The 25444-nt window shown below is 39.5% G+C and overlaps 1 protein-coding gene and 1 long non-coding RNA gene across 7 annotated transcripts in view; one reads left to right on the top strand and one right to left on the bottom strand.

Moving 5' to 3' along the window:
- RCOR3 (REST corepressor 3) overlaps nt 1-10798 on the bottom strand; it is a 50751-nt gene extending 39953 nt beyond the window's left edge. Inside the window, exons 1-3 of one of the 5 annotated variants that reach the window (XM_060090920.1) lie at nt 10078-10798; nt 9628-9684; nt 931-1008 (exon numbers count right to left, since the gene is read on the bottom strand). In XM_060090920.1, the coding sequence (XP_059946903.1) occupies nt 931-1008; nt 9628-9684; nt 10078-10246 (304 nt within the window). In that variant the 5' untranslated portion in view covers nt 10247-10798. Of the gene's footprint in view, nt 1-374; nt 394-930; nt 1009-9627; nt 9685-10077 lie in introns of those variants that run through there. The other 4 variants (XM_060090921.1, XM_060090922.1, XM_060090924.1 and 1 more) reach the window with 4 other exon arrangements.
- Nucleotides 10060-21654, top strand: LOC132484410 (uncharacterized). Of its 2 annotated transcripts, XR_009531182.1 has the most exons (5): nt 10060-10269; nt 10687-10814; nt 11107-11190; nt 19985-20166; nt 21145-21654. It is a non-coding gene; the product is annotated as an uncharacterized LOC132484410 (long non-coding RNA). The 2 variants fall into 2 exon arrangements; XR_009531181.1 differs by lacking the exon at nt 10060-10269 and having other exon boundaries at nt 10619-10814; nt 21145-21653.
- Nucleotides 21655-25444: the final 3790 nt, after the last annotated feature.

Below are 25444 nucleotides of genomic sequence, written 5' to 3'. Positions count from 1 at the left end.
TTTGTGTTTTCTGTTAAGAATACCTCAAGGGCATATAATTCCTATGTTACCAGCTAGACTTTTTGCTGGTATTCTGAAGCTCTTAAATAGGAAGAATTATCAGGTATGCAAAGTAACACCCCGTTTTCAATTTTTAGTTCTCTTACTGCATCAATAAGTATGACTAGACGTACTATGCACATGATATATAGGACATCATTAATTTTCATGAAACTAAATAAACCATCATGGGACATCTTTAAGATTTAGTAAATATTTTTAAAAGACAAGCTTATTTTACAGCCACTAGAATAGCTCTTCAGTGGTTTTTGTTTGTTTGTTTTAATAAATCAAATGATAACTGAATGGAGGGGTGGGGATCTTAGTTTTGTTACCTGCACGTTTCCTATATCTGATGTGCCGCAAAGGATCAGGTCCGCTACATCACATTGAAGTCTAAAGCCACACCATGATTCAAGAAGTGCATGGTCAATGATCCAGAAGGTCTCCGTCCAGAAATGGAGAGCACAAAGATGACCTGATTGATGGCTGCTGAAGTCAGTTCTTTCCCCTTTCCTCTTTAAAATGGTAATGATAGTGGGCTCTTGGAAGTTTGAAGGCATTTCTTTACAGCTTCATATACTGAGGAATAGCCTGTGCAGATGTCTACATAGTAACTCCCTCCCCTGCTTGAGGATTTAAGCAGCAATGCCATCAGATCCTAGGTTTTTTCAGTCTTCCTGGGCCTGACACAAATTGGAATGATCAACCCACTATCTTTCAAAAGGAAAAACATTCTAACATAACAAGCTCCATCAAAAAAACAAAACAAAACAAAGACAAACTGATTTCTTATGAGAATCTAAGAGACCCAAAAACAAATATAAGTTGCATTTTGAATTGGTTGATAGATTCCCTATTGACATAAACATTCAATTTCAGAAAACTTACATTTGGCATCTGGGATACTGTGATATGGAGACCATACAAGCATTCCTCCATTGTCTTTATCGGTGTACTTTGTAGCACCTGGGGAAAAAATTAATTATTTTGAATATGATGAACTTTACATTCAAAATAAGTATAAACAAAGTAAGTTTTATTTCTATTTTAGTACAGTACCTGCAAAAGAGGACAAAGAAACAAAGTAGAGGAAAACAGATATACACTAAATATAGTAAATATACCATTTATAGATACCAACGAAATTTCAAACACTGAAGCTTACCCTCTTTAAATTAAAAAGAAAGACTTTATTAAGTACATTTTATATCCCTACTTCTTAACGGGTAGTAAATCTGATTTAATCTTCTATACATTACTTAGGAGTCATTACAAACTCTGGCTTTAAAACTAGAGTGAATACCTCAGGTGATGAGTTAATTGTTTTGCCCATATCTAAATGGGCCAAGATTATTATAATTTTTAAATACCTGTATCTGCTTTTTATGGTTTTTATTTAATCTTGTTCTCCTTGCTAGGAGTCTGCCAGTTATTCCTTTTTAGAGTTAATTTCATGTATTACTTTTTATATTTATAAAAGTTTGTATTCTGTGTAAGAGGAAAACAAAGTCAAACCATGGAAAAGTAAATAATGCTATTTCTCCTTAATGTAATCCGAGTCTACCTCTAATCTAGAAGCATACTATTGCTGTTTCTAATTTATTTCTAATCTGTTATAATCTAAAAAATCAGAAAAATCAAGCTCTATTGAAATTGCATGTAAATTAAGAATAGACAGAGGGGACTTCCCGGGGCTTCCCTGGTGGCGCAGTGGTTGAGAATCTGCCTGCCAATGCAGGGGACACAGGTTCGAGCCCTGGTCTGGGAAGATCCCACATGCCGCAGAGCAACTGGGCCCGTGAGCCACAACAACTGAGCCTGCACGTCTGGAGCCTGTGCTCCGCAACAAGAGAGGCCGCGATAGTGAGAGGCCGGCGCACCACACCGCGATGAAGAGTGGCCCCCACTCGCCGCAACTAGAGAAAGCCCTCGCACAGAAACAAAGACCCAACACAGCCAAAAATAAATAAATAAATAAATTAATTAATTAATATATATATAAAAAAAGAATAGACAGAATGAACGAAAGGCCTGACACAGCTATCCCAGAGCCAAGTCCATGCCAGTAGGTTCTGTCTTTAAATACTCGATGGTCCTTTTCTGGCTTCTTCCTAATTCTTAGGTTCATTCAGGTTAATTAAAACTATGAGGTGGGCTTCCCTGGTGGCCCAGTGGTTGAGAGTCCGCCTGCCGGTGCAGGGGACGCGGGTTCGTGCCCTGGTTCGGGAGGGTCCCACATGCCGCGGAGCGGCTGGGCCCGTGAGCCATGGCCGCGGGGCCTGCGCGTCCGGAGCCTGTGCTCCGTGGTGGGAGGGGCCACAACAGTGAGAGGCCCTCGTACCGCAAAAAAAACAAAAACAAAAACAAAAACTATGAGCTGTTGATAGCCACCAGTATAAGATATTCAGAATAAAGAATATTCACTTCCAGGGGTAAAATTAACTACTATTATACTCCCAACTATAGACTTTATCTATCAAGCAATAATTTAATGTCATTCAGCCATTCTTTATTTTTGGAGAATCATAACACATCACTACTGTATATTCAATAAACAAATTTTAGTTAGAGAATGACACACAGTGCAATATGAAGCTAAAATTGTTAAGTTATGTATGTTTTACTATAAGGAAAAATTAGGTATGGAGAAAAAAGAATTGAGAGAATACTATAAAAGTATTAGAAAAAGCGTAATTACAAAATAAAACTAAAAGCAAAACATATTGTATTTTGTCATAACTATCTTTAATAAGAGGATAAAAATAGGAGCTGAGAATTTAAGAAAACGCAAGTTAGAAGTACATTATCTAAAATTTATATTCAATAAAAATAAATTTTAAGCTGTCTTTAAAAAACTTCTTTAAAAAATATTAAGATATATATTTAATTTTTAACTACATAAAATAAAAACACAAAAGCAAAATAGCTAAACCACTCAGTGGAAATAAAACAGACATATAAGTTGATCAGAAGCCTTTATTTAATTAATAAAATCTATTGCTATTTCTAGGGAGTATCCTAAACTTCAATCCTTTAATATGGGACTGATTCTTTTTCACTATGGACTGTGACAATAAGATAATTTAAATACTACTTAAAAGAACATGGAATGCAACAAAGAAAAGGCTTCCATTAAGTCTCAAGTCTTGATAGCATACATGCTTAATATTTAGACATACTTCCTTGCACCTGATTCTTGTATTACAGAAAATCTGAATTAAAATATTTTCATTAAATATCTCTTCTTAAACAGATATAAACTTTTATTTTTTTTTGTATTCTTGCCCATGAAGAACAACAGTTAAGTTTCCTCAAAAATTCTTAGCACTGTAATTAAGGGCCCGATCTTCTGACAGAAACTGGCATCCAAACTGTGGGGACAAACAGCTCTTCTAATATGGGTGTATATGTCTGGAGTAAAGAGAATGCCTAATTAGGCATTTCACAATGTTCTTTCCCTGACTACTCTTGAATCGGACTCCACCATTTCCAATCATATATGTGTCCCACTAGGACCAAAAGATGACTGATGTTTATAGGAAATGAGAGATATCTTAGTATAATGGTTAAGAGTGTAACCACTTATAGAGCCAGACTCCAGGTTTGCATCCCAGCTCTGCCACTTCCTAGCTTTGTCACCTTGAGCAAATTTACTTAATCTGTCTGTGCGTCAGTTTAACCCATCTTTAAAAATAGGGATAATGAGAGCACCTTCTTCACAGTTGTTCAAAAATAAGTGAATTCATATATGTAAAGTACCTGGCATGTGGTAAGCATTACCTAAAACTTATGATTACTACTATATGCTTACTCAAGACAGTTCTTTAAGTTCCCTTCTTTCTGTACTCTGGAAAGGCTTCTTCTTACCTATCAATCAAATAAAAATATAAATGTATAAAATCTCATGGGGCTCTAATTCAAACGGCTGATGACCTCTCTTACCAACCCTTTGAAAATGAAACTGAATAGCTGAAATGACTTTTTTGTTTTACTGACAACTCAGACCTGATTCCTCTCCTATAAAAGAATAGGAGAAAGTAACTTGCATTATTAAAAACAATTTACCTCAGGATGATTTGCATTCAGTAGAGCTCTACCCTTTCCATCATAAAAGTTGAAGTAAACCAAAATATTTAAAGGACATAAAAACACAATTTTTATTCTGCTTTTATCTATAACAATGTTTAAGATTATACCTCAAAACTGTCTGATATTCAGAAATAATACCGAGAATCCAATTTGACTCAGCAACAAAATAACCAAGGCCTTAGAAGTAGCCTATCTTCTGAATGGATCAAAAATAAACAAACCAAAACTTAGCAAGCAACCACAATTTTAAAAGACTATAGTAGCTCAACAGCTATGAAAATAAAATTATTGAGCAATCAGTTTCTTCAAGTATTAAATGAAACAAAAGTTCAAGCCTTCTGAAAACTTTTAGATCTCCTTAACTGCAGTTGGTAAAACACATTTATGAGACCAATTTGGGGAAAACCAACAACAAAACAAAAGTATAATTTTGATTGGGATTTCTATACAATAGCAAGTTTCAAAGTAAGTACAAAAATATAAATCTTCTATTTCTTTTAAGATTTCCTTTAAGACATTCCAAATAAGGATTTTGATGGAAATCATGGAACAAATATTCTATATAAAGAACTTAGGGCTTCCCTGGTGGCGCAGTGGTTGAGAGTCTGCCTGCTGATGCAGGGGACACGGGTTCGTGCCCTGGTCCGGGAAGATCCCACATGCCACGGAGCGGCTGGGCCCGTGAGCCAAGGCCACTGAGCCTGCGTGTCCGGAGCCTGTGCTCCGCAACGGGAGAGGCAACAACAGTGAGAGGCCCGCGTACCGCAAAAAAAAAAAAAAAAAAAAAAAGAACTTGAATATTGAGATCAGTAAGACACTCCAAATATTTTTTTAAATATACTTAATTCACCAATTTCAAACTGAGGTAAACAAAGACATTCCAAGCGGTACACAAGCATGAATGTTTTCTGGGAATCAATTTTCAGAACTTCAAACTTCCCTATGTTTTCTTTCCCAAGACAATCTGCCTGAGAACTCACCTGCAGTCTAAGCTGTACACTTATTCTACTTCTGACCTCCTTCACAAACACCCTTCCCTCACTTTAAAAAAAAAAAAAAAAAGGCAGGTCTCTCACCCATCCCAAATCTTATAAAAGTACACTGCCTAAAATTTAAAAACCTCTATGATGCCAAACGAACATCAGCAAAGCTCTCTTTTACTCAAGGCACCATGACTATTACAGTTTTAATTAATTACACATTAATTATAATAACTCAAGCCAGAAGAAATTTAACACTTAGAACCTTATGTTCACAAGAATACATACTATGATGGTAGAGAAATTGTATAGGTGATCAATAAAGCACTTTCAAGCACAAAAATGTATTATAAAATTCTGTGAGGAAAATGCATGGAAATGATTTCAAAAACAAAAGGAACAATGTTAGGAGCCTGTTCATATATTTTATAAAATAGATACTACCACATTACTATCGTATTTACATTTAATTGGATGCATTTAAAATAAGTATATAACAATTTTATTTCAAAGTGTTAACATTTTCAGTACACTGGAGATTACATTTTTCAACTAATAAACTCAGTGACAAATAATAGACGTCAACTTAAAAATATGTGAATCTGTTTTTTCAAATTTCTTCTACAAGTATGCAGGCAAAATATTTTGAATGCCACTGCTTTATATACATGAATTTTTACTTAATCTTGTCATATAGTTTTACTTAATCTTGTCATATAGCTAGTGGTATCTTCCTTTTACAAATGAGAAAACTAAGGCTTGGACACATCAGGTACCCAGTTCATCCAAGGTCACTGCACCATAGTGGCTAAAACGCATATGATAAGAGGTAAGACTCTTAATCACCACACAAAACTGCTCCTCATGATGTAAGCATAGTCAGTAGGCACTAAATAAAAGTTGAGGAAAGCCTAGCAAAGAATCAAAAGGAAAAGAGTCACCTAAAAAAGAATCAAAAATCCGCTTAGTAAATTTTTATAACGGCATTCTTAGCAATGGTTCACCAATTAACATAAACTGTTCCTAATCTCCTAACTTCAGTAATTCCAATTTAAATCTCAGTTCTTCTTGTATTTTCTACAATACTCATTTTAATAATTCATTCTTTCTGTGCTTAATTTCTATCATCTCCTCCAATAAAAATATCCTCCACAAAAAAATCCTTTTAATTTTCCTACATTTTGATAATCATCATCTTGATACCTCAGGAATTTTTCTTCCAAATGACTTGGATGGCTATGGGTAGGCAATCTTCATGAAGATAGATTGAGTGGTTTATGAGACTAAAGATAATATAGTATGAAGAAGAGAAAAGGAGAGGAGCCGACCATTTCTCAATTTCGATCATTAATTAATAAACATCTTTTCCTCTTTATCTCTTCCAAAGAAATATGTTTAAGTTCTCACCCAATGATATTGATTGACGTGGAGTAAAAACTTCACACACCACCACAACACTTAGAATAAGATAGAGCAGTGGTACTATGTTGAATGACATGCAGGCTCAAAATTTCCTTGTAAAAGGTGTCTAATAATTGATAATCTACATTTGCTTGACAAGATTTGCCTATAACAACTATAGAAAAGCCCACCTAAGTTTAAATGATAACTGGTTTTAGTTGTGTCCTTGGGTTCAATATTCTGCAGATTATTAAGGAGAAAATGAATACAGGCATACCTCGTCTTATTGTGCTTCACAGATATGTCGATCAAGTCTATCAGCACCATTTTTCCAATAGCATTTGCTCATTTCACGTCTGTGTCACATTTTGGTAATTCTTGCAATATTTCAAACTTTTTCATTATTATTACATTGTTATGGTGATCTGCAATCTTGGATGTTACTATTGCAGTAAATGGTTAGAATTTTGTGGCAATAAAGTACTTTTTAATTAAGGTATGTACATTGCATTTTTAGACCTAATGCTATTGAACACTTTTATATGCACTGGGAAAACTATAATTCGTGTAACTTGCTTTATTGTGACATTTGCTTTATTGCAATGGTCTAGAACCAAACCTGCAATTATCTCTGAGGCATACCTGTAGATGAAATTAAAGAATATCATATTTGTCCTTATTCTAATAAAAAGTATCAACTATAGTCTGAGTAAATTGAGTATATAACTTTAAAAATTGTAATACTTGTGATTTTTCCCTCAAATATTCTACTTAGACAAAATATGATAATGTAAATTGCATAATTCAAATAGTGGCCATGTGAAACCACATAAAAAGTATTCTGTACTTTCAATGAATTATTTTTCAAACTTTGAAATTTGTTCTAGTATTTGTTTGCTTGAAATTTTTTCCAAAAGTTGCTTCAGTGATCAGGCCATGGCATGCATAAATTTGGCCTAGCATGAAGTCTGGGTCTTAAATACAAGATCCTTAATCAACTTGTGTATAGTTGTCTATGAAATATAAACCTATCTAATGGGGCAAAAAGATAGGTATGCTTATTACGCTGCTGAGTTCTAATTTGGAAATGTTTATTCCAGAAAAAGCAGGATACCAATGAAAGCCCCAAATCAGAAAGGAATAAATGTATGCAGAACCATTCTTCACAATTATGAAATTTAATCTTCACTGAGTAACTGCCATTTATTCACTCACACAACCTTGGCAAGAATTCCTCGAAGTATTTTTTTTTTTTTTTTTTTTTTCGGTATGCGGGCCTCTCACTGTTGTGGCCTCTCCCGTTGCGGAGCACAGGCTCCGGACGCGCAGGCTCAGCGGCCATGGCTCACGGGCCCAGCCGCTTCGCGGCATATGGGATCCTCCCAGACCGGGGCACGAACCCGTATCCCCTGCATCGGCAGGCGGACTCTCAACCACTGCGCCACCAGGGAGGCCCCCTCGAAGTATTTTTATTTCCAGTTTACAGCTAGAGAAACTGAGGTTTAGGGAGGGCCAGTGACTTGCTCAGGGCACAAAAATAAGAGATGAGTGATTAATTCAGTCTGTCTTAAGCCAGAGCAAGCACTTTCCAAATGTCAAGTTAAAACCCGAGGCAGCACTGTAATGTGAAAGTGCCATTCACTACTAGCTACATTAATAAAGAAAATTAGTTTCACAATGTTTCAAATTATTTGAAGCCCTCCAGCACACACAGATAGCTTTTGAATAAAACGTATCAAAGCCATGTCATTTAGAAGGCAGCTTTTGAATAAAATGTATCAAAGCCATGTCATTTAGAAGGCAACTCTGATCTAGTGAGCACTCTTGTATCATTGTTTTTACCTGTTGAAAAATAGCCTGCACTGAGAATCCTTTTAACACACATTATTTTACCCTCTCCCTTGGGACAAGAAAAGCTGTCTAAACCCTAAAAATGTTTAAATGTTTGGTAAATATCACTTTGCATTGCAGTAATGGGCAGGAGAGGAATGAAAATACCCACCGAGACCCTATAATCAAATAAACATGCTATTCCCCCCCCCAAGAAATACAAGTAAGCCCTATTAATATCTAATATAGGATTCAAGAGTCTGACAGAGACACATTACTATACGCGGGCAATGGGCAAAAACTAAGTACAAGAAGCGGGGGGGTGGGGAAGCCCCTTCAAAGTCTGCCCAAAGCCTGAACTGAAGAGGGTCTGTGGTAGGCTGGGGGGAGAAGGAAACACGCTCCACTCCGAGAGGCTCCAACAAGGGCGCCTCCATATGCGAAACTCTCGCCCAATCCCCGTCCAGGCTGAAATCCCGTGACCGCCAGAGAGCCTGTTTGGAGAAAAGTAGACAGGGAGCCCGCAAGCTGGGTTGGCAGAGGACGCTGGAACCTGGCTGCTAGGGGAGAAAATGTCTCCTTGGCAGCTGCAGTCACTGTCCTGTGGTCTGACTTCCCAGGGCTGGCTCTGGAGCGAGGTGTGCCTCTGGCTTCTCCCCACCCTCTTCCCCCAATCCCATTCGCTCCGCGGCTCCTACACTCCGCAAAGCTGTCGACACCAAAGCTACACCACCTAGCCAAAAAGAAAGAAAAAAGAAAATCCCGTGTGTGCGCGGGTCGGGCAGGGCTCGCCCTCGGCTTCGGCCGGTGACAGCAGCCCGAGGATCGCCGCCCTGGCAGAGCGCGGGCCTCCGCTCCCGGGGGCCGGTGGTGTGGCAACTGACATTTGCATGGTTCTTCCACACACAGACCGCACACCCTCTCCTCCAGCTCTCGGCCCCGCAGCCGCTCCACCCCCGGCCTCCGACCCCCGACTTCGCCGAGGGGCCGTCTTCCTCCGTTCAACACGGGCTCAAGCGGTAGAAAGGTGATGCCACCAGCGGGCAAGTGGCCTCCAAAGGAACCATGTTAACCTTGCAATGCACACATCTGCCCACACGCCCTGTGTCACAGCCCTGCCAAGCGTGACAGCCTCCCCGCCAAAGATGCCTGCCCATCCCAGCCCCGCATCTCCTCCCAACCGCACACCCGGACCCCAACCCCACCCGCCCGCCCTCTACCCCTTCCACCCTAAACCAATCCCAGAAAAGGGGAGACAGGATTTTGCTTAAGCAAACAGATCTACCTGGATCAAATTCAGGGATCCGAGCTTGGTATTCAGCTCCGACTCTCATCCCAACATCTGCAAAGCAAGGTCAAAAAAGAAAAAAAGAAAAAGGCGTGGGGGGAGAAAAAGAAAGAAAAAAGAAAAAGGAAGAGACACTTAATAAAATATGAAAATTGCTGAAGGGAGGAAAGAAGCGGCGGGTGGATGGGAAGATATTAACTCCGGGCACTCCGGGAGATGGCAGCGGATGGGGGCGGGGAGCTGGGGGGGGGGCGAGGGCGGAGGATTGGGCGAGGGCGGAGGGACGGGGGTCGCGGCGGGTGCTGCTGCACTGCACCGGGAGTTCGAGGCTACCGCAGCGCCCGGGCTCCGAGGGGAGAGAGGGCGGGAGCGCGGCGAGGGGAGGGGGCTGGGGGAGGGGAGGAGGGAGGGGGGCAGGCGGGCTGGCTGGGAGGAGTTCGAGGCTACCACCGTGCTCGTCGTCGCTGCTGCAGCCGCTCTCGGGCTCCGAGAAGTGCAGCCCGCCGTTGGTGGACGAGGCGCCGCTGCCACCGCCGCCCGCCGGGCTCTTGGCGCTGCCGCTGGCCGATCGGTTCTTCCCCAGTAACTCGGGCCCTTTCTCCATCATGCCGGGCATGGTAGAAGAGGGGAGGGGGAAAGGTGAGGAGAAGAGGTAGGCGTCAGGGTGAAGGGGGAGATGGCTTACGAGCGCGGGCGGGAGGGAAAGGAGAAGGAGGAGGAGACGGCGGCGGCGGCGGAGGAGGAGGAGGGTGTTAATATGGAGCCGCCATAACCGCCCCGGTCCGGCAGTAGCGCAGTCGCCTCACAACAACCCGCCCCGGCCCCGCCTCTCTCCCCTCCTCCTCCGCCCGCCGGCCGCCCCGCGCAGTCCCCGGCGCCCCTCTCGGCCGCGCCGAGCTCTATGGCGCCGCCGGTATCACTCCGCCCCGCAGGGAGGTTCCGGCCGCCGGGCGGGGGAGGGCAGGAGGGGCGCCGGGGAAGAGGGGGAGGGGAGGGGAAGCCCCGCTCGCCGACGGACCGGGCAACCCCAACCGAGCGCTAATAAAATCGCCGCAGAGGCGCGGCCGCCTCTCAGGCTTCCTTTCTAGGGGGCGCTCGGAGCGCGGGCGGAGGCGCACGCGAGGCATCCGGACTCTTTGCCCTCTCTGGGCGGAAGGAACGCGGCCGGCCTGAGAAAGGCCCGGGTGAGACCCTAGGCGCTTGAGTTATGGGAGCGGCCCCCCTTTTTTCTGGGGGGTTACGCGGCGCGATGTCAGGGCAGGCCTCGGCGGGAGCGCGGCCCTCTTGAGATGCCGCGGAGGACCGGCTGCCCAGTTTCAGGGCTTCTCCAACAGCGTCCAGCTAGGGTCGTGGGCTTGCCCGCGGTGGAGTCGGGCGGAGTAACAGGGCGGTCTTCGGGTCGCGAGGCCCAGGTGGCCGGAGAAGTAGGCTCGATCCCAACAATCCAGACGCTGCAGTTTTGTTTCTGATCCTCAGAACTGGGGCCTGATTCCCTGGAGAGACAGAGGCTTCCGAGATGAGTTTCCAGTGCCGAACAATACAGCTGTATATGGCTAAAAGGTGGTTGTTTTTGTTGGGTTTTTTTGGTAACCTTTCTCTTCCGTTTTCCTTCTCTTACCTTTTTTTTTTGTCTTTGCTATTTCATTAGGGGAGTGGGTACTGTCGGTTGTGAAATAAAATTAGGACAGGGTCCTTGCCCAGTTGGCGCTTTCTCAGTGCGCTGACCTGCGGTCGAGCCTTGGAGCAGAACTCTGAAGAGGGCGGAGGCCCGGAGTGGAGGTGAGACCAGAGCTGCAGTCTGGCAGGGTTTCCAGCCTGGCATGCGATGCGCTCTGTAATGCTTTCCTGAATTTCATTAGGCAGGAGTAGGAACTGCATTTTTCGTTCACCAGATTTGAGGACGTCTGCTCTGCGCCAGGCTGCCTGGCATTGGGGGCTACTTAGGATTTTCTTCTTTTTTTATTTTTTGGGTTTTTTTTTTTTTTTAATTTTGCTCACCAGTAAGTAGAAGTGAGGACTTGTTGTGAACATCTAGTATGCAGATGTATGCAGAGTGGTATTTGGGGCCCACAGTAAAGTCTTCTTCAAACACTTAAAAATAAAGATTGTTCTGGAAGATTTCTGTAGTAGGTCAATGCAGAATAGATCAAACCAAAAATAAGCCTCTCTGGCCAGAAAATAGTTCACTGAAAGAAACAACATCCCTAAAGCAGGAATGTCTAAATCAGGAATTGAGCCAAGAAAAGCCTGGGAAGTAAGTATTTGACAGCGTCTCAGTCTAAAGGGGAAGGTCTCCTGAGCAGGTACAAAACCTATCTGGTTCTGGTAGTGGAGGTAATTTCGTCTCTATCAAAATCTGATATGATGCCATTAAATATTTGAATCATAAAACTAAACCTTTTATTCCTTTTCTTACCAAATACAGTTCTGAATATTATTCTTTCCCATATAATTTTTCTACAAGGAGAGAATGTCTTCGCCGAATGAAATGAATAGTCGTTTCCCTTGGCAGTTACATTTTTCATTGTGAATTAACACATTGGTATTTTGGTTTTCATACACAAGTTCTAATGATCATGATTCAGCATCTCTGGTCATGTAACACAAAGGCCAGACCCAGAACTGAGTGAATTCACAAAGATAAATGTCACTCTGAGGCTGCTTGGCCAGCCAGCTTTCTGACACCCCAACTTTGCAACACCTTCCAGCCACTTTTCTACAGAAAGGAATTTTTGTATATAGATCAGGACCAAAACATTGTGAGAGTTTGGGGGCTTCTATTTATTAGTAAAACCCTTAAAGTGAGAAGATTTCACGATTTTCTTGAGTACAGCAAAGAAGGCAGAGCAGACCAGACTGCATTCTACTCGGATGAAGAAGGGGTCTTGGGGTATGGCATTTTAAAAAAAAGGAAAGGAAGCAAGTTTCTGTTTTGCCCCTGAAGAAAAGGGTTCTGAAGAATAATAATAGGCCTCAAAATGGTATCCCAACGTGAACAAGGACAGTATAGAAAGAAAAGTTCTAAGAAAATTTGGGGGATGTCTGTAAGGGGTTAGAGGAAGAAAAGAATCTGGACAAGGAAGAAGCAAGCATTAAAAAGGGTTAATAAACAATGTCTAAGGATGCAGAGTCATAAGAGGGGTTTAAGAAAAGTCCTTTGGATTTTTTAACTAGAAGGATGTTGATTATTTTGTTTGGCTGCTTTTTTACTGTATTAAAATTTTTTAATATTTTCATTATATTTTAAGTTTGGAACAGTACCTTTTCATAGTTATAAAATCAAAATGTGTAAGAATTTATAGTTCACTATTGTGCTAGATCTCCCAGCGACTGTAAAAAGGCAAGGTAAAAATATATAAGGATTAGAAAGAAATACATAAACCTGTTATTTGGAGAAAGGGTGATAGTCTCTATATAAAATTATAATAATTTATAAACCATTTAGTATTAATAATGAATTTAGCAAGTTGATACAGTCTGTATATAAAGATCAGTTATATTTTATGTACCAGCACTAAACAATTAGAAAATGAATTTTTTTAAAAGTGATACCATATACAAATGCACCAAAAATATTGAATACCTAGTGTATTCGTTTCCTGTGGCAGCTGTAGCAAATTACCACAAACTCAGTAGCTTAAAATGAATCCATCCTCACAGTTCTAGAAACCAAAAGTGTGAAATCAAGGTGTCAGCAGGGCCACGCTCCCTCCAGAGGCTTTAGGGGAGAATCTGCTCCTTGCCTTTTCCAGTTTCTGATGTCTGCTGGCCTTCCTTGGCTTGAGGCCACAATTACTCCAACCTCTGCCTCCATCTTCGCATTTCCTTCTCCTCTGTGTGTGTCTTGAATTTCCCTTTTTCTTTATTATTTAAAGACACTACTGGCGTTTACAGCCCATCTGGATAGTCCAGGATTATCTCCTGTCTCAAGATCCTTAATCATATGTGTAAAGATGCTTTTTCCAAATAAAACATTTTACAGTTTCTGGGGATTAAGACCTAATGTCTTTGGGGCACCATCCCACCCACTGCACCTAGGAATAAATTTTAATGAAAGAGGTACAAGAACTCTGTACTGAAAATTGTGTTATTGAGAGAAATTAGAGAAGACCCAAGTAGCTGGACAGATAGTCAATGCTCATGGATCAGAAGACTTAATATTGTAAAAATGTCAGTTCTCCCAAATGATCTATAGGTTCAGTCTAATTCCTACTAGAATCCCAGCAGATTTTGTGTGTGTGTCTGTGTAAATTGACAAGCTGACCCTAAAATGTATATGAAAAGTCAGAAGATCAAGAACAGCCAAGACAATCTGGAAGAACAAAGTTAGGGGATTTATACTACCAGATGTTAGAAAGTAGACCAATGGACCTGAATAGGGTTCCCAAACAGATGCTTATGTGAACATTTTACTTATGCAAAAGTTCTAAATAGATTGTGGACCTAAATGTAAAAGATAAAATAATAGTGCCTCTAGAAAATACTTACGAATATATATAGCAGCCTATATACATGCTTAGAGGATGGGGTGTCAGACTCTGAGATGAAAGGGAGACTTTATCTCGTGTGTTCTGTTCACCGTTTGACTCTTTTGCCATGTGTATGTATTACTGTTCCGAGGAAATAAATGTTTAAAGAATCACTTAATAGACAAAACACAGGTAAATATAGTTAAAAAAACAATATTAAGACAATGTAACGAAGTAAACAAAGTAATGTTACAGTTATTAGAAACTGGGAAGTAGAATGGAAGAGGAAAGATGGAAAGACGATAGGGGTTTTATCCTCATTTTACAAAAGGAAAAAAATTTAAGTATGGTGATGATTGTGGGCTACACCTTGATTCGCCAACTACAATAGGCACACAGGAAGGACCTCCAGAGAGGTCCTGTTTTATTCATTTCCAGGTTCATAGTGAGTGTCTTTATGCCACCACTTTTGCTGAAGAGTTTATTGATTTGCTCTTTGGTTCTCCTTTATTTTTACTTTAGAAGTGCCTGTCTTGGAATAAGTTTAACTCCAAGACAGAGTCAGGCAGCATGGCCAGGAGACTACGTACCACTAAGCCACTTATGTTGGACCAGGTCTGGTGGGGACAGTCCACACATGTTTTCAACAGGAAGAAGGAGCTGTGTGTTTTTGTTTTGGTTTTTAGGGCCCCTGATCCCCAGGTGGGGTGGGGTGGGGGGAAATCATACCTTAAGAGCTGAAAGAAACTTCAGAGGTCTGGTAACCCCCTTTCTCTTCACCCCCTGGAATATTTACCATTTCTGAAGCTAGTCTTACAGCCTCCATTTAAACAGATATAGAGGTAGGTGACTGCATCACAAAGTAGATCATTTCATTTTTTTAAAGATGTCTAGGTCTTAGAAAATACCTTTTTTTTTTTTTGGCACTCAAAGTTCAACTACATATAAGAGAAACCCCAAATAATAGTGTCTTAAGCAAAATGAAAATTTTTTTCTTTTCATGTAAAAGGGATCCAGAAGTTGAAACTTCTTGGCTGAAATGACAACTGCCATGAAGGTGTCAGGCACCCAGGCTCCTTCTCTCCTACCCCTCCTCCATTCCTGGAGTGTCACTTTTGCCCTTATGATCCAAAGTGGCTGCTAGAGGGCAGTCATCACGATCACACTCCTCACAGCAGGATAGAGGAAGAAATGCAGGAGGGCACACCCCTTCTCTTTAAGGAGATTTTCTGGAAATAACATATACCATTTATGCTGATATATCAATGTTCAGAACTTAGTCACATGGCCCACTAACCTCAAAGGAAGCTGGGAAATGTCAAAGTGCTCTGCTAAGAATCAAGGCTCTGTGGCTAAGAATGAAGGGAAAAATGAGTACTGAAAAGCAGCTAGCAAGCTCTGTCGCATGGGTCCTTTAAATAATATTTGAAAACAGCCATCATGTCCCACTTCAGCTTCTCTTTTAGGGTAAACATCATTCTCTGACAAATCGACAGTGATACTGTTTTCAGACCCTTCACCTCTTCAACTGTCCTATTAACATGCTCTAGTTTGTGTTGAATACTTAGAATAAGACACCCCCCATGACAGTGTGAGATCTAATTGGTACAAAATCAATTGGAAATATTTTGACCCCTTTTCTTTGCACCATATTTTTATTAATCCATCCTAAAATTAGCTTTCTTGGCAACAACTGCACATGGTTACTAAATCTGGAATCAACTGCATCCTCCAGGCTTTTACATTTGTTAGTGTTTTGCCTGGTCTCTCCCCACTTAGACTCCAGTAGATTTTTTATTTTCCTTCCCCCCCAACTCCCCTCCCTCCTCAGTAAATGAGTTTAAATGTATTGCCATTTAATTTCACCTGGCTTGTTTTAGCTTACCTGAAACTTTTGAGAACTTTTTGAATTCTGACTTTCTTACCCAACATACTAAATCACTTGGCTGTGGGCATTTCTACCTGTGATAAATGAAATTTATCTTTAAGGTCAGGAACAGTGTCTTAATTTACATTCTCAGCATTGGGTACAATGCCTATGCATAGTAGATGTTTGTTTAAGGAATGAATTACGCAGTTAGACATAAAGAGCATTTTCTGGAATAATTTTTTTTAAGTTCTGGAATTGTGAAAGGAGACTATGAAATCTCCCTATCTTTAAAAATAATATAGACTTTTATCTGGGAGAATTATATTTAAATGTGTATACAGTCTTTTAAAAGTAGGCAGGTGATCAAAACAATTTTGCTAAACTTCTAAATCATACAAATATGATTTTATAATGATTTGTTTGGCTAAATTTTTTTTAAAAAAGAACGAAAAAGACAAACAGTGAAAAGTTTAAAGTTTATATTTTAATTCTGCCCCTGATACAGAATATACCAACTCATTCATTTCTTTCCCTTGGTTTCACAAATCATAAGAGAATTCACAAATCAGTTTTTCTTGCTTAAAAAAGGTGTTTGCAAGAATATTCATTAGGGACTTCCCTGGTGGCGCAGTGGTTAAGAATCCGCCTGCCAATGCAGGGGACATGGGTTCTAGCCCTGGTCTGGGAAGATCCCACATGCCGCGAAGCAACTAAGCATGCAAGCCACAACTACTGAGCCCATGTGCCACAACTATGAAAGCCCACGCGCCTACAGCCCATGCTCTGCAACAAGAGAAGCTACTGCAGTGAAGAGTAGCCCCTGCTTGCCACAACTAGAGAAAGCCCACGCACAGCAATGAAGACCCAAAGCAGCCAAAAAAAAAAAATTCATTAAAATCAGTCTATAGGGAACTATAGAATCCAAATTGTGAGGTAATCTGAAGATCCAGGGATAAGATTAGATGTGTCAACCTCTGAAACAGATAGAAACTAACATTAAATTGACTAGTGAAAGTAACTTGAAAATGTTTCAGAAACATGCTGCTCATGAGATTAGGGGATCCTAAAATAAATTCTGGGAGATTGGAGATAGTAATCTAAATATAATGTATAGAATAACCTATAAATTTGGCACTTAGACATTGACAAAAACACGGTCATTGGCACATAGTAAATATTCAGATGTTTATTATTATTATTATTATTATTAAATACAGAGATTAGAAGTAAAATCAAAGCTTCTCCAGAACTGACCAAGGAGATGGCACCCCAAATATATACAATGGTCCCTTATTTGGATAGAAATATTCCTAGAGATAACAATACAAAGAAAGAGGTTCCCTAAAGAATCTCAATTTATTAGGATATAAACAGGATTTTTAAAAAGTAACTGTTAAGGGCTTCCCTGGTGGCGCAGTGGTTGAGAGTCCGCCTGCCAATGCAGGGGACACGGGTTTGTGCCCCGGTCCGGGAAGATCCCACATGCTGCGGAGCAGCTGGGCCCGTGAGCCATGGCCGCTGAGCCTGCGCGTCCGGAGCCTGTGCTCCGCAACGGGAGAGGCCACAACAGTGAGAGGCCCGCGTACCGCAAAAAATAATAATAATAATAATAACTTAAAAAGTCCCCCTTTTCCTCTGGATACAGGGTTTCTTAGCTACATCTTGATCTAATTCCATTACTTTTGGTTATCAGAGTAATGCGGTTCTATTTAACATAGGCCAAACTTGTGGGGTTTGCAGTGGGTATGGGACCCTCCCCCCTGTCATACCCCAGCCCTTTGAAGTGGGTCCAGGGAAGAAGAAGAATGGAGGTAGATTGTCGTCCTACTTCACTATTCTTAGGGTGGTAAGCTTCACTCTGTCATTACTGCTGCTTCTCTAACACTCGCTGGTTATGGCAGTTCCAAATTATGGGGGTGTTTTTGTTGGTCTTCAAAAGGCCTTTACCAGGGTAGGGGGCTGGGGGCGGGGTTGTGATGAACTGGGAGATTGGGATTGACATATATACACTAATATGTATAAAATAGATAACTAATAACCTGCTGTATAAAAACTAAATAAATAAAATTCAAAAATAAAATAAATCCCCCTCCCCCCAAAAAAAGGCCTTTACCTCCTCCACTGTCCCTCAGCCCTTACTGTGGGTGACTCACCCTACAGGTCTTACTGCTGTAACCCTCACCTGGTGGGCAGCCCTCTTAAATGGAGTACTGAAAACATGGTAAATATAAATTTTATAATAATGGGAGTTATTAATTGAGACAGTTATTAGAAATTATTACTTCTCTTTACTTCTGAGCCATGAACTGCATTTTGCAACTAAAGTGTTTTAATTATAAGATATTTAAGCCTCTGTGAAGCATCCAACATTTTATAGTTTGAGATGTAATGATAATGGGTAGGATGAATTAAATTGTGAAGAAAAATCCTACCTTTGTTTCCAACATTTAAATTTATATATGATTTAAGCTAAGAATACTGCAAGGAGATGGATTATAAATAGAATGAATATATGCCAGTGTGAAAACCAGGACTTAATACTATTAATAAATACTATTGTATTAGAACTTGAGAAAAGCTTCTCAACGAAGAAGCAACAGGAAACAGTAAATTTTAGGGACCTCAGCATATAAAATAAAGGCTTGTTGCTATGAAGTCTCTGTCTCTTTCTGCCTCCCCACACACACACCCCTCATTTCTCATCTCTCAGGTCTATTCTCTCTCTGTTTACCTTCATTCTTTATTACTGCAAGCAGCCACTCCCAGACAGGAACTTTCTTTAAGCTCATTAAATAGCAAGGAATGCAGGAGAAACATGGTATTTTTCTAGACCAGTGGCTTTCAAACCTCTTGTTACCCACTGCAATACACATTATATTGTCAACCCAATACAGACATATAAATGTGTATCAATCAGCTATTTGTTTGTAATAAAACAGCCAGAACATCTTAGGGGTATACAAGAGCAAGCATTTCTTTCACTCAGTTGTGTGTTGGTTAGGGTCAGCTGATCTATGCTGGACTCAGCTGGGTGTCACGGCTGATCTTGGCAGGGCTTGTTCATGGGTCTGTGGGTTGGGTGGTTAGCTGATATAAACTGATCCTGGCTGGTGGGGTCTAGCTTGGGTGGTTCTGCCCCATGTGTCTCTCATCCTATTATTGATACTCGTAGACTAGCCTGAGCATATTTTTCTTATGGAAATGGCGGAGGTGCAAAATAGTAAGCCCAGCTGCACAAATATTCTTCAAACCTTTGATCATGTCACATCTAACATTCCACTGGCTAGAGCAAGTCAATGGCAAGCCCTAAGTCAAGGATAGAAAAGTATACTCACGGAGATAAGGGGAATGAATATTTTTAAACAATAACCTATCAAAAAAATATAAATATAACTGAATCAAAAGTTCCATGAAACAATTCTTAGCAAGTAGTTTGGGTCAAGATCTGTAGTTTGAAAAACAGTTTTCTAGAGGGATGTTGATTCAAACATATGTGATCTATGTCTTAGAAGTGTAATCTGAACACCAAACTGAGTTAATTCTGACAATTCTCTCTCCAGCCTCACTTGACTGGGGTAGGATGTTGGTGTGGGGATATAGTGAGATTTGCATTATTGTCACTCCAATCAGTATTACTCGATGTGTAGTCCACAAACAAGCTAGTCCACTGATGGGTGCCAGTCCACAAACTGTTCATTACTAGACCGTAACCATAGTGAGGTAAGGTTCCAGAATACAAACGAACACACTGTTTATTTCATTGAGAAAGTCTTACTTAAAAAAAAAAAAAGCTGAATGAAACTGCCTGCTTATTGGTGTAGTTGCTTTACACTTTGATGAAACTTCCTTAGCTCAATCTCTGATCAATAACAAACAGTTCACAGACCAGCATTACCCAAGGAAGACCCAGAATCTTCTAAACAGGAATCTCCATGAAATAGTTATCTAGTGTATCTGAGACAAAGAAGGGATGTTTTGGAAAAATACGTTCTTAAGCATTTCATAAATATTTTAGGGGAAGAAACCAGTAATGAAAAAGGAGCTGAAGAAACAAGAGCAGAGAGAGATTAACTGATGGAGCAAGACTTTGAAGAATGAAGGAGCGACAAGGACAAGGTGGCTGGATTGGTCTTGACCAAGAGGCAGTACACCTCATCCTCTGAGACTAGAGAAAGCTAAAAAAGGAGATACTTGTAGGTAAGTCTATAGGAGAGGGTGCTGGACATTTGGGGTATTTCATGCCTGAAGGTATCATTCTTGTCTATGAATTAAGGGTCAAAGGGAAAGAGGGGAGGGTTACAAGTAAAAGAACAAATGGTAATTCTGGAAGGTGAAGGATAATGGGAAGACAAAAATTCACCCTGTATGTGTTCAAATGAAAGTTCTGAGAACTTTGGTAATGAACAAAGAAGAAAGACTTTTGAATAACTTTCCAGATGTGTTCCAGGCAATTGTGATAAAGGAAGGGGATTTTGTTGAAGTTTTAAGTAAGTATTTCTCCTTGGGGATTTTCTTCAGAGGGTATAGTAAAGATTTGAATTTCTATTTTAATTACTTCAGGTTGCTGGATTTGTGATTCTTTTAATGCTAGACTGAACCGCACATCTGCCTTGTATTATGTGGATTACATTTCACTTTTTTTTTTTTTTTTTTTTTTTTTTTTTGCGGTATGCGGGCCTCTCACTGTTGTGGCCTCCCCCGTTGCGGAGCACAAGGCTCCGGACGCGCACGCTCCGGACGCGCAGGCTCAGCGGCCATGGCTCACAGGCCCAGCTGCTCCGCGGCATATGAGATCCTCCCAGACCGTGGCACGAACCCGTATCCCCTGCATCGGCAGGCGGACTCTCAACCACTTGCGCCACCAGGGAGGCCCTACATTTCACTTTTAAGCTAGTAAATGCAATATTGGTTTTTAAAAAAATTTTTAGTGTTGCATATACTATGATATTTTAAGGTACCAGAAGGTCAGTATTTTTTGTTGGAATAAAACCATTATTCTAAAAATGTCTGAAATTTGAATCATTTACATATTAAACTGGATTACAATTTCTAATCAAACTGTTTCACTTGTTTAGATAAAATTCTTCACTGTCTCCATAATTCTTAAGAGGAAAAATTAATGACAATTGAAAGGAAAATCTCCTATTGGAAGAATAATACTTACTTGTGTTCCAGGAACTTCTGAACAAATAGAATATGAAAATGCCAGTATTGAAACTAATGCAAGAAACTCTCTGCATGGAATCCCACCATGAAACTAAAGAAGCCAAAAGAGAACTATAATATCTCTTTTGAAAGAATTAGAACAACAGCTTGCTGTCAACAAAAAGATCACAACCCATGGCAAAGATAGCTATTAAAAATATGTCATCAAAGTCAACAAGAGAGAGACAGAGACAGAGATAACTTGGAGATGGAGTAAAAAGAAAATATATGGAGTTAGCTAATAACCAATATGTCCTCTTCCAACTAGTGTAGAATTATAAAGAGCTTTCTCTTTTGTGGTAAAATGTGCACAAAAATAAGTTCATTGTCTAATAAAAACCAATTGACACTTAAAGAAACATCTTTCTTTAAAAAAAGATATCATATTTCATCTTATATTTTTCATGATTAATTACATTTTCTTTATTTCATGTAGTGTGTACATTAGTTTGTAACACTTTATTTTACCTGCCAACAACTGATACTGGTAATGATTTATATTTAATGTTTAAATTTTTGTAATTTTTCATTTTACTTAATGTATGATTTTAAAATTTAAACTGCATTAAATACCTAGTATTACATTTTAATTTTATGAATTAAAAAGCTTCAAAACAGAAATACTAGTATGTTGGTTATTATTTGAATCAAGTATCCCAATTCTGCTATTATTCATGTTCTCTGGTATTGCAATGATTTTTTTAAAGATGAAGTTCTCTCATAAGATCATCTCTGATTCCACCCCAGGGAAACTATGGGTTTTACTCCCCTGAGTTGATTGTGCAGATCCGTTGATAATAACCATAATACTTCATTGAAATGATGTATTTATCTGTTTTCCTCTATTGTGTCACAAAATCCTTGAATATTTATAAAACAGGAAGTAATTTTCTTAATTACAGTGGGGAAATACTCTTTTCAGGCTTGTTGAGTGTTTGTTTAGTATGGGGAAGGACCTGAAAGCTACACCAGCTCTGGATATTACAACGAAATTGAGTTGTGGACATTCCCTGGGACAGACTAGGCTTCCCAAAGGTACAGCCAGTCAGCTAGCTCTGCCTTATTTTCCCTTAACTTCAACCATGTCTAAAACTGAGGAGGACCATCTGTGCTATGTAATAAAAAGTTATAGTCTTTATGCCATAATGATAATTTTGAAACTTAATATAGTCAAAGTCTATACTTATGAAAATAATTTTAAAATGTGTTTAAATCTCATTTGAAAAGGAAAAACTCATTTTGATTATTTTCTTATTATCTAACCTGTTTGGTAAATAGCTTAGTCATGATCAAAATAAGATAATGTATATGGAAGCAACATGTAAATTGTAAAATGCTGCACAAAAGATTCTAAGAGCCATGGTTAAAGACAGGAAACATCCTCTTCTCTGCCCCAGAGGGAATCATCCTAAATCTGTTAATTTTTCTTAATAGATTTTCATTTCCAACCACACAAACTCTTGATACTGGTTTTTGAAACCCCATTAAATTACAGGCAGAAATATAGCCCTACACTGATCCTTTAGATCAAACTTTTCCTCATACCAGGCCGGACACAATTCCTAGGCCTGCCTCAGGCTCCCCTACGCCTGACTTAGGATTCTAGTTTTTAGAGAGGTAGAACATTCTTTGCTCATTTGCATTTCCTTCATTGTAGCATTAGGCTCAAGCATGAAACCTTTCTCTGTAACTTTTCTTTGAAAGCACCAACAAAGTTAGCTTCAAAATTATTTTATTTTTTTAAACATTTTTTCTTATAAAGTGTTTTTTTAAATTTATTATTATTATTATTATTATTATTTGGCTGCATTGGGTCTTTGTTGCTGCAAGTAGGCTTTCTCCAGTTGTGGTGAGCAGGGGCTACCCTTTGTTGCGGTGCACGAGCTTCCCACTGCAGTAGCTTCTCTTGTTGTGGAGCATAAACCAGCCTATCCTGTATATTTCTTTTTTTTTTAATTTATTTTATTCATGTATAGTTGATTTACAATGCTATGTTAACTTCTGCTGTACAGCAAAGTGATTCAGTTATACATATGTATACATTCTTTTTTATGTTCTTTTCCATTATGGTTTATCACCAGATATTGAATATAGTTCCCTGTGCTATACAGTAGAACCCTGTTGTTTATCCATTCTATATATTGATATAATAGTTTGCATCGCTAACCCCAAACTCCCAATCCATCCTTCCCCTAACCACCTCCCCCTTGGCAACCGCAAGTCCATTCTCTATGTCTGTGAGTCTGTTTTGTAGATAAGTTCATTTGTGTCATACTTTAGATTCCACATATAAGTGATATCATATGGTATTTGTCTTTCTCTTTCTGACTTACTTCACTTAGTATGATAATCTCTAAGTGTTACCGAGCCTAAGCTTGTACTGCTCACTGCACAACAGGCCAATAATCAAGAGACAAGTTGTTGGGGCAAAGAATAGCAACTTTATTTGGAAAGCCAGCAAATAGAGAAGATGGTGGGCTCATGCCCCAAAGAACCATCTTGCCTGAGTTAGAATTCAGGCTCTTTTATACTAAAAGAGGAGGGAGTAAAGTCAAACACTTCCTGGTTCCCATCAGGCTCTGGAGGGGATGTGTTAATTTCTTCTTCCCTGCAGTCATTCACAGGTGGGCCAGGTCAGGTTATTTCCTGTGAGCTAAACAAAGGTATTTTAGCTTAAAGTTCATTACCTGGGAAGCAGGATTCCCAGAGATGGGCCATTATGTATAATTTAAGCTTATAGGCAACATCCCTTTAGTGATTAGCTTGTAATAAAATACAAAAGGTTCTTCCCTACTACATATGTCCATCCATGTTGCTGCAAATGGCACTGTTTCATTCTTTTTGTATGGCTGAGTAGTATTCTACTGTATATATGTACCACATCTTCTTTATCCATTTATCTGTTGATGGACATTTAGGTTGCTTCCATGTCTTGCCTATTGTGAATAGCACTGCTATGAACATAGGGGTGCTTGTATCTTTTTGAATTATAGTTTTGTCTGGACATATGCCTGGGAGAGGGATTGCTGGACCATATGGCAACTCTATTTAGTTTTCTGAGGAACCTCCATACTGCTTTCCATAGTGGCTACACCAATTTACATTCCCACCAAGAGTGTAGGAGGGTTCTCTTTTCTCCACACCCTCTCCAGCATTTGTTTGTATCATGTCTATTTCAATACCAATATCGATATAGAAAGAATTTCAATCTAAAATGGAGCCAGAGGATATAAAATAGAAAGTCTCACTCATGTGCCTTCAGAAAAACAAAACTTAAGGAATGAAAAACGGATTTCCTGATATACTGAAAACTGAAAATATTGGAATTTTCTTAAATGATAGGGAGTTAATCAGGGGTTATGTCATATCAACTTTGGAAAGTTTTTGCTTATGGTTTCCAGAGTTATGAATGGGAAATGACCCAGGTTGAGTTGGTCTTGCCAAGGGAGCTGAAGTGAGCTTTGTTTGTATGACTGGACTGGTTTTGTCTGCTTGAATTTTCAAAGCTGGTCTCTCTTTGTTTTGATTTTAACAGACTCCAACAGAAATTTCCCCTCTTTACATTCCCTTCCCATAAATACAGCCTACCCCAAACCCTCAGCAGACTCATCTGTAGCTTGCTATAGTTTGTGTGTCCTGAATGGCAGTTTCTCTGCTATTCCCGAATAAATTCATCTCTTTGGGCTTACCTCAGTTTACCTCTTTATTTAGGTTGACAAGTAAATTCAGTGAGCATCTAAGATTATATTCTTCCTCTCTTGTTCTACCACCTTCACAATTCATTTTCACATTTACTCTCCAGACTTTTGCCAGCATAAATTAGCAAAATCTTGTGGTTATTGACAACTGTAATCCTTCTCTTCTTGTTTTAAATTTGTAATTATCAAACAACAAAGTCCTACTGTATAGCACAGGGAACTATACTCAATACCTTGAGATAAAGCATAATTGAAAAGAATATTTAAATATATATATTCATGTATAAAATACATATATATGTATTCATATATATGAATCACTTTGCTGTACAGCAGAAATCAATACATTGTAAATTAACTATATTTTAATAAGAAAAATTGTAATCATCTCTCGGGATTTCTGGCATTGCCAGATATTGTCTGATGCTAATTCAGCATCATCCCTGCCCTTCTAAGAGTTCCCTTATATTTCAGAATCTGAAAACTATGTTTCCCAGAATCTGTTGCCAGCAGAGTTATGGTTTTGATTCTTCCAATAAGAGTTATTCATGCTAGATTTTAGAAGACAATGG

The sequence above is a fragment of the Mesoplodon densirostris genome, chromosome 2 (genome assembly GCF_025265405.1).
Source record: "Mesoplodon densirostris isolate mMesDen1 chromosome 2, mMesDen1 primary haplotype, whole genome shotgun sequence".
Classification (NCBI taxonomy): Eukaryota; Metazoa; Chordata; class Mammalia; order Artiodactyla; family Ziphiidae; genus Mesoplodon; species Mesoplodon densirostris.
This window is presented reverse-complemented; position numbering and strand designations above follow the sequence as displayed.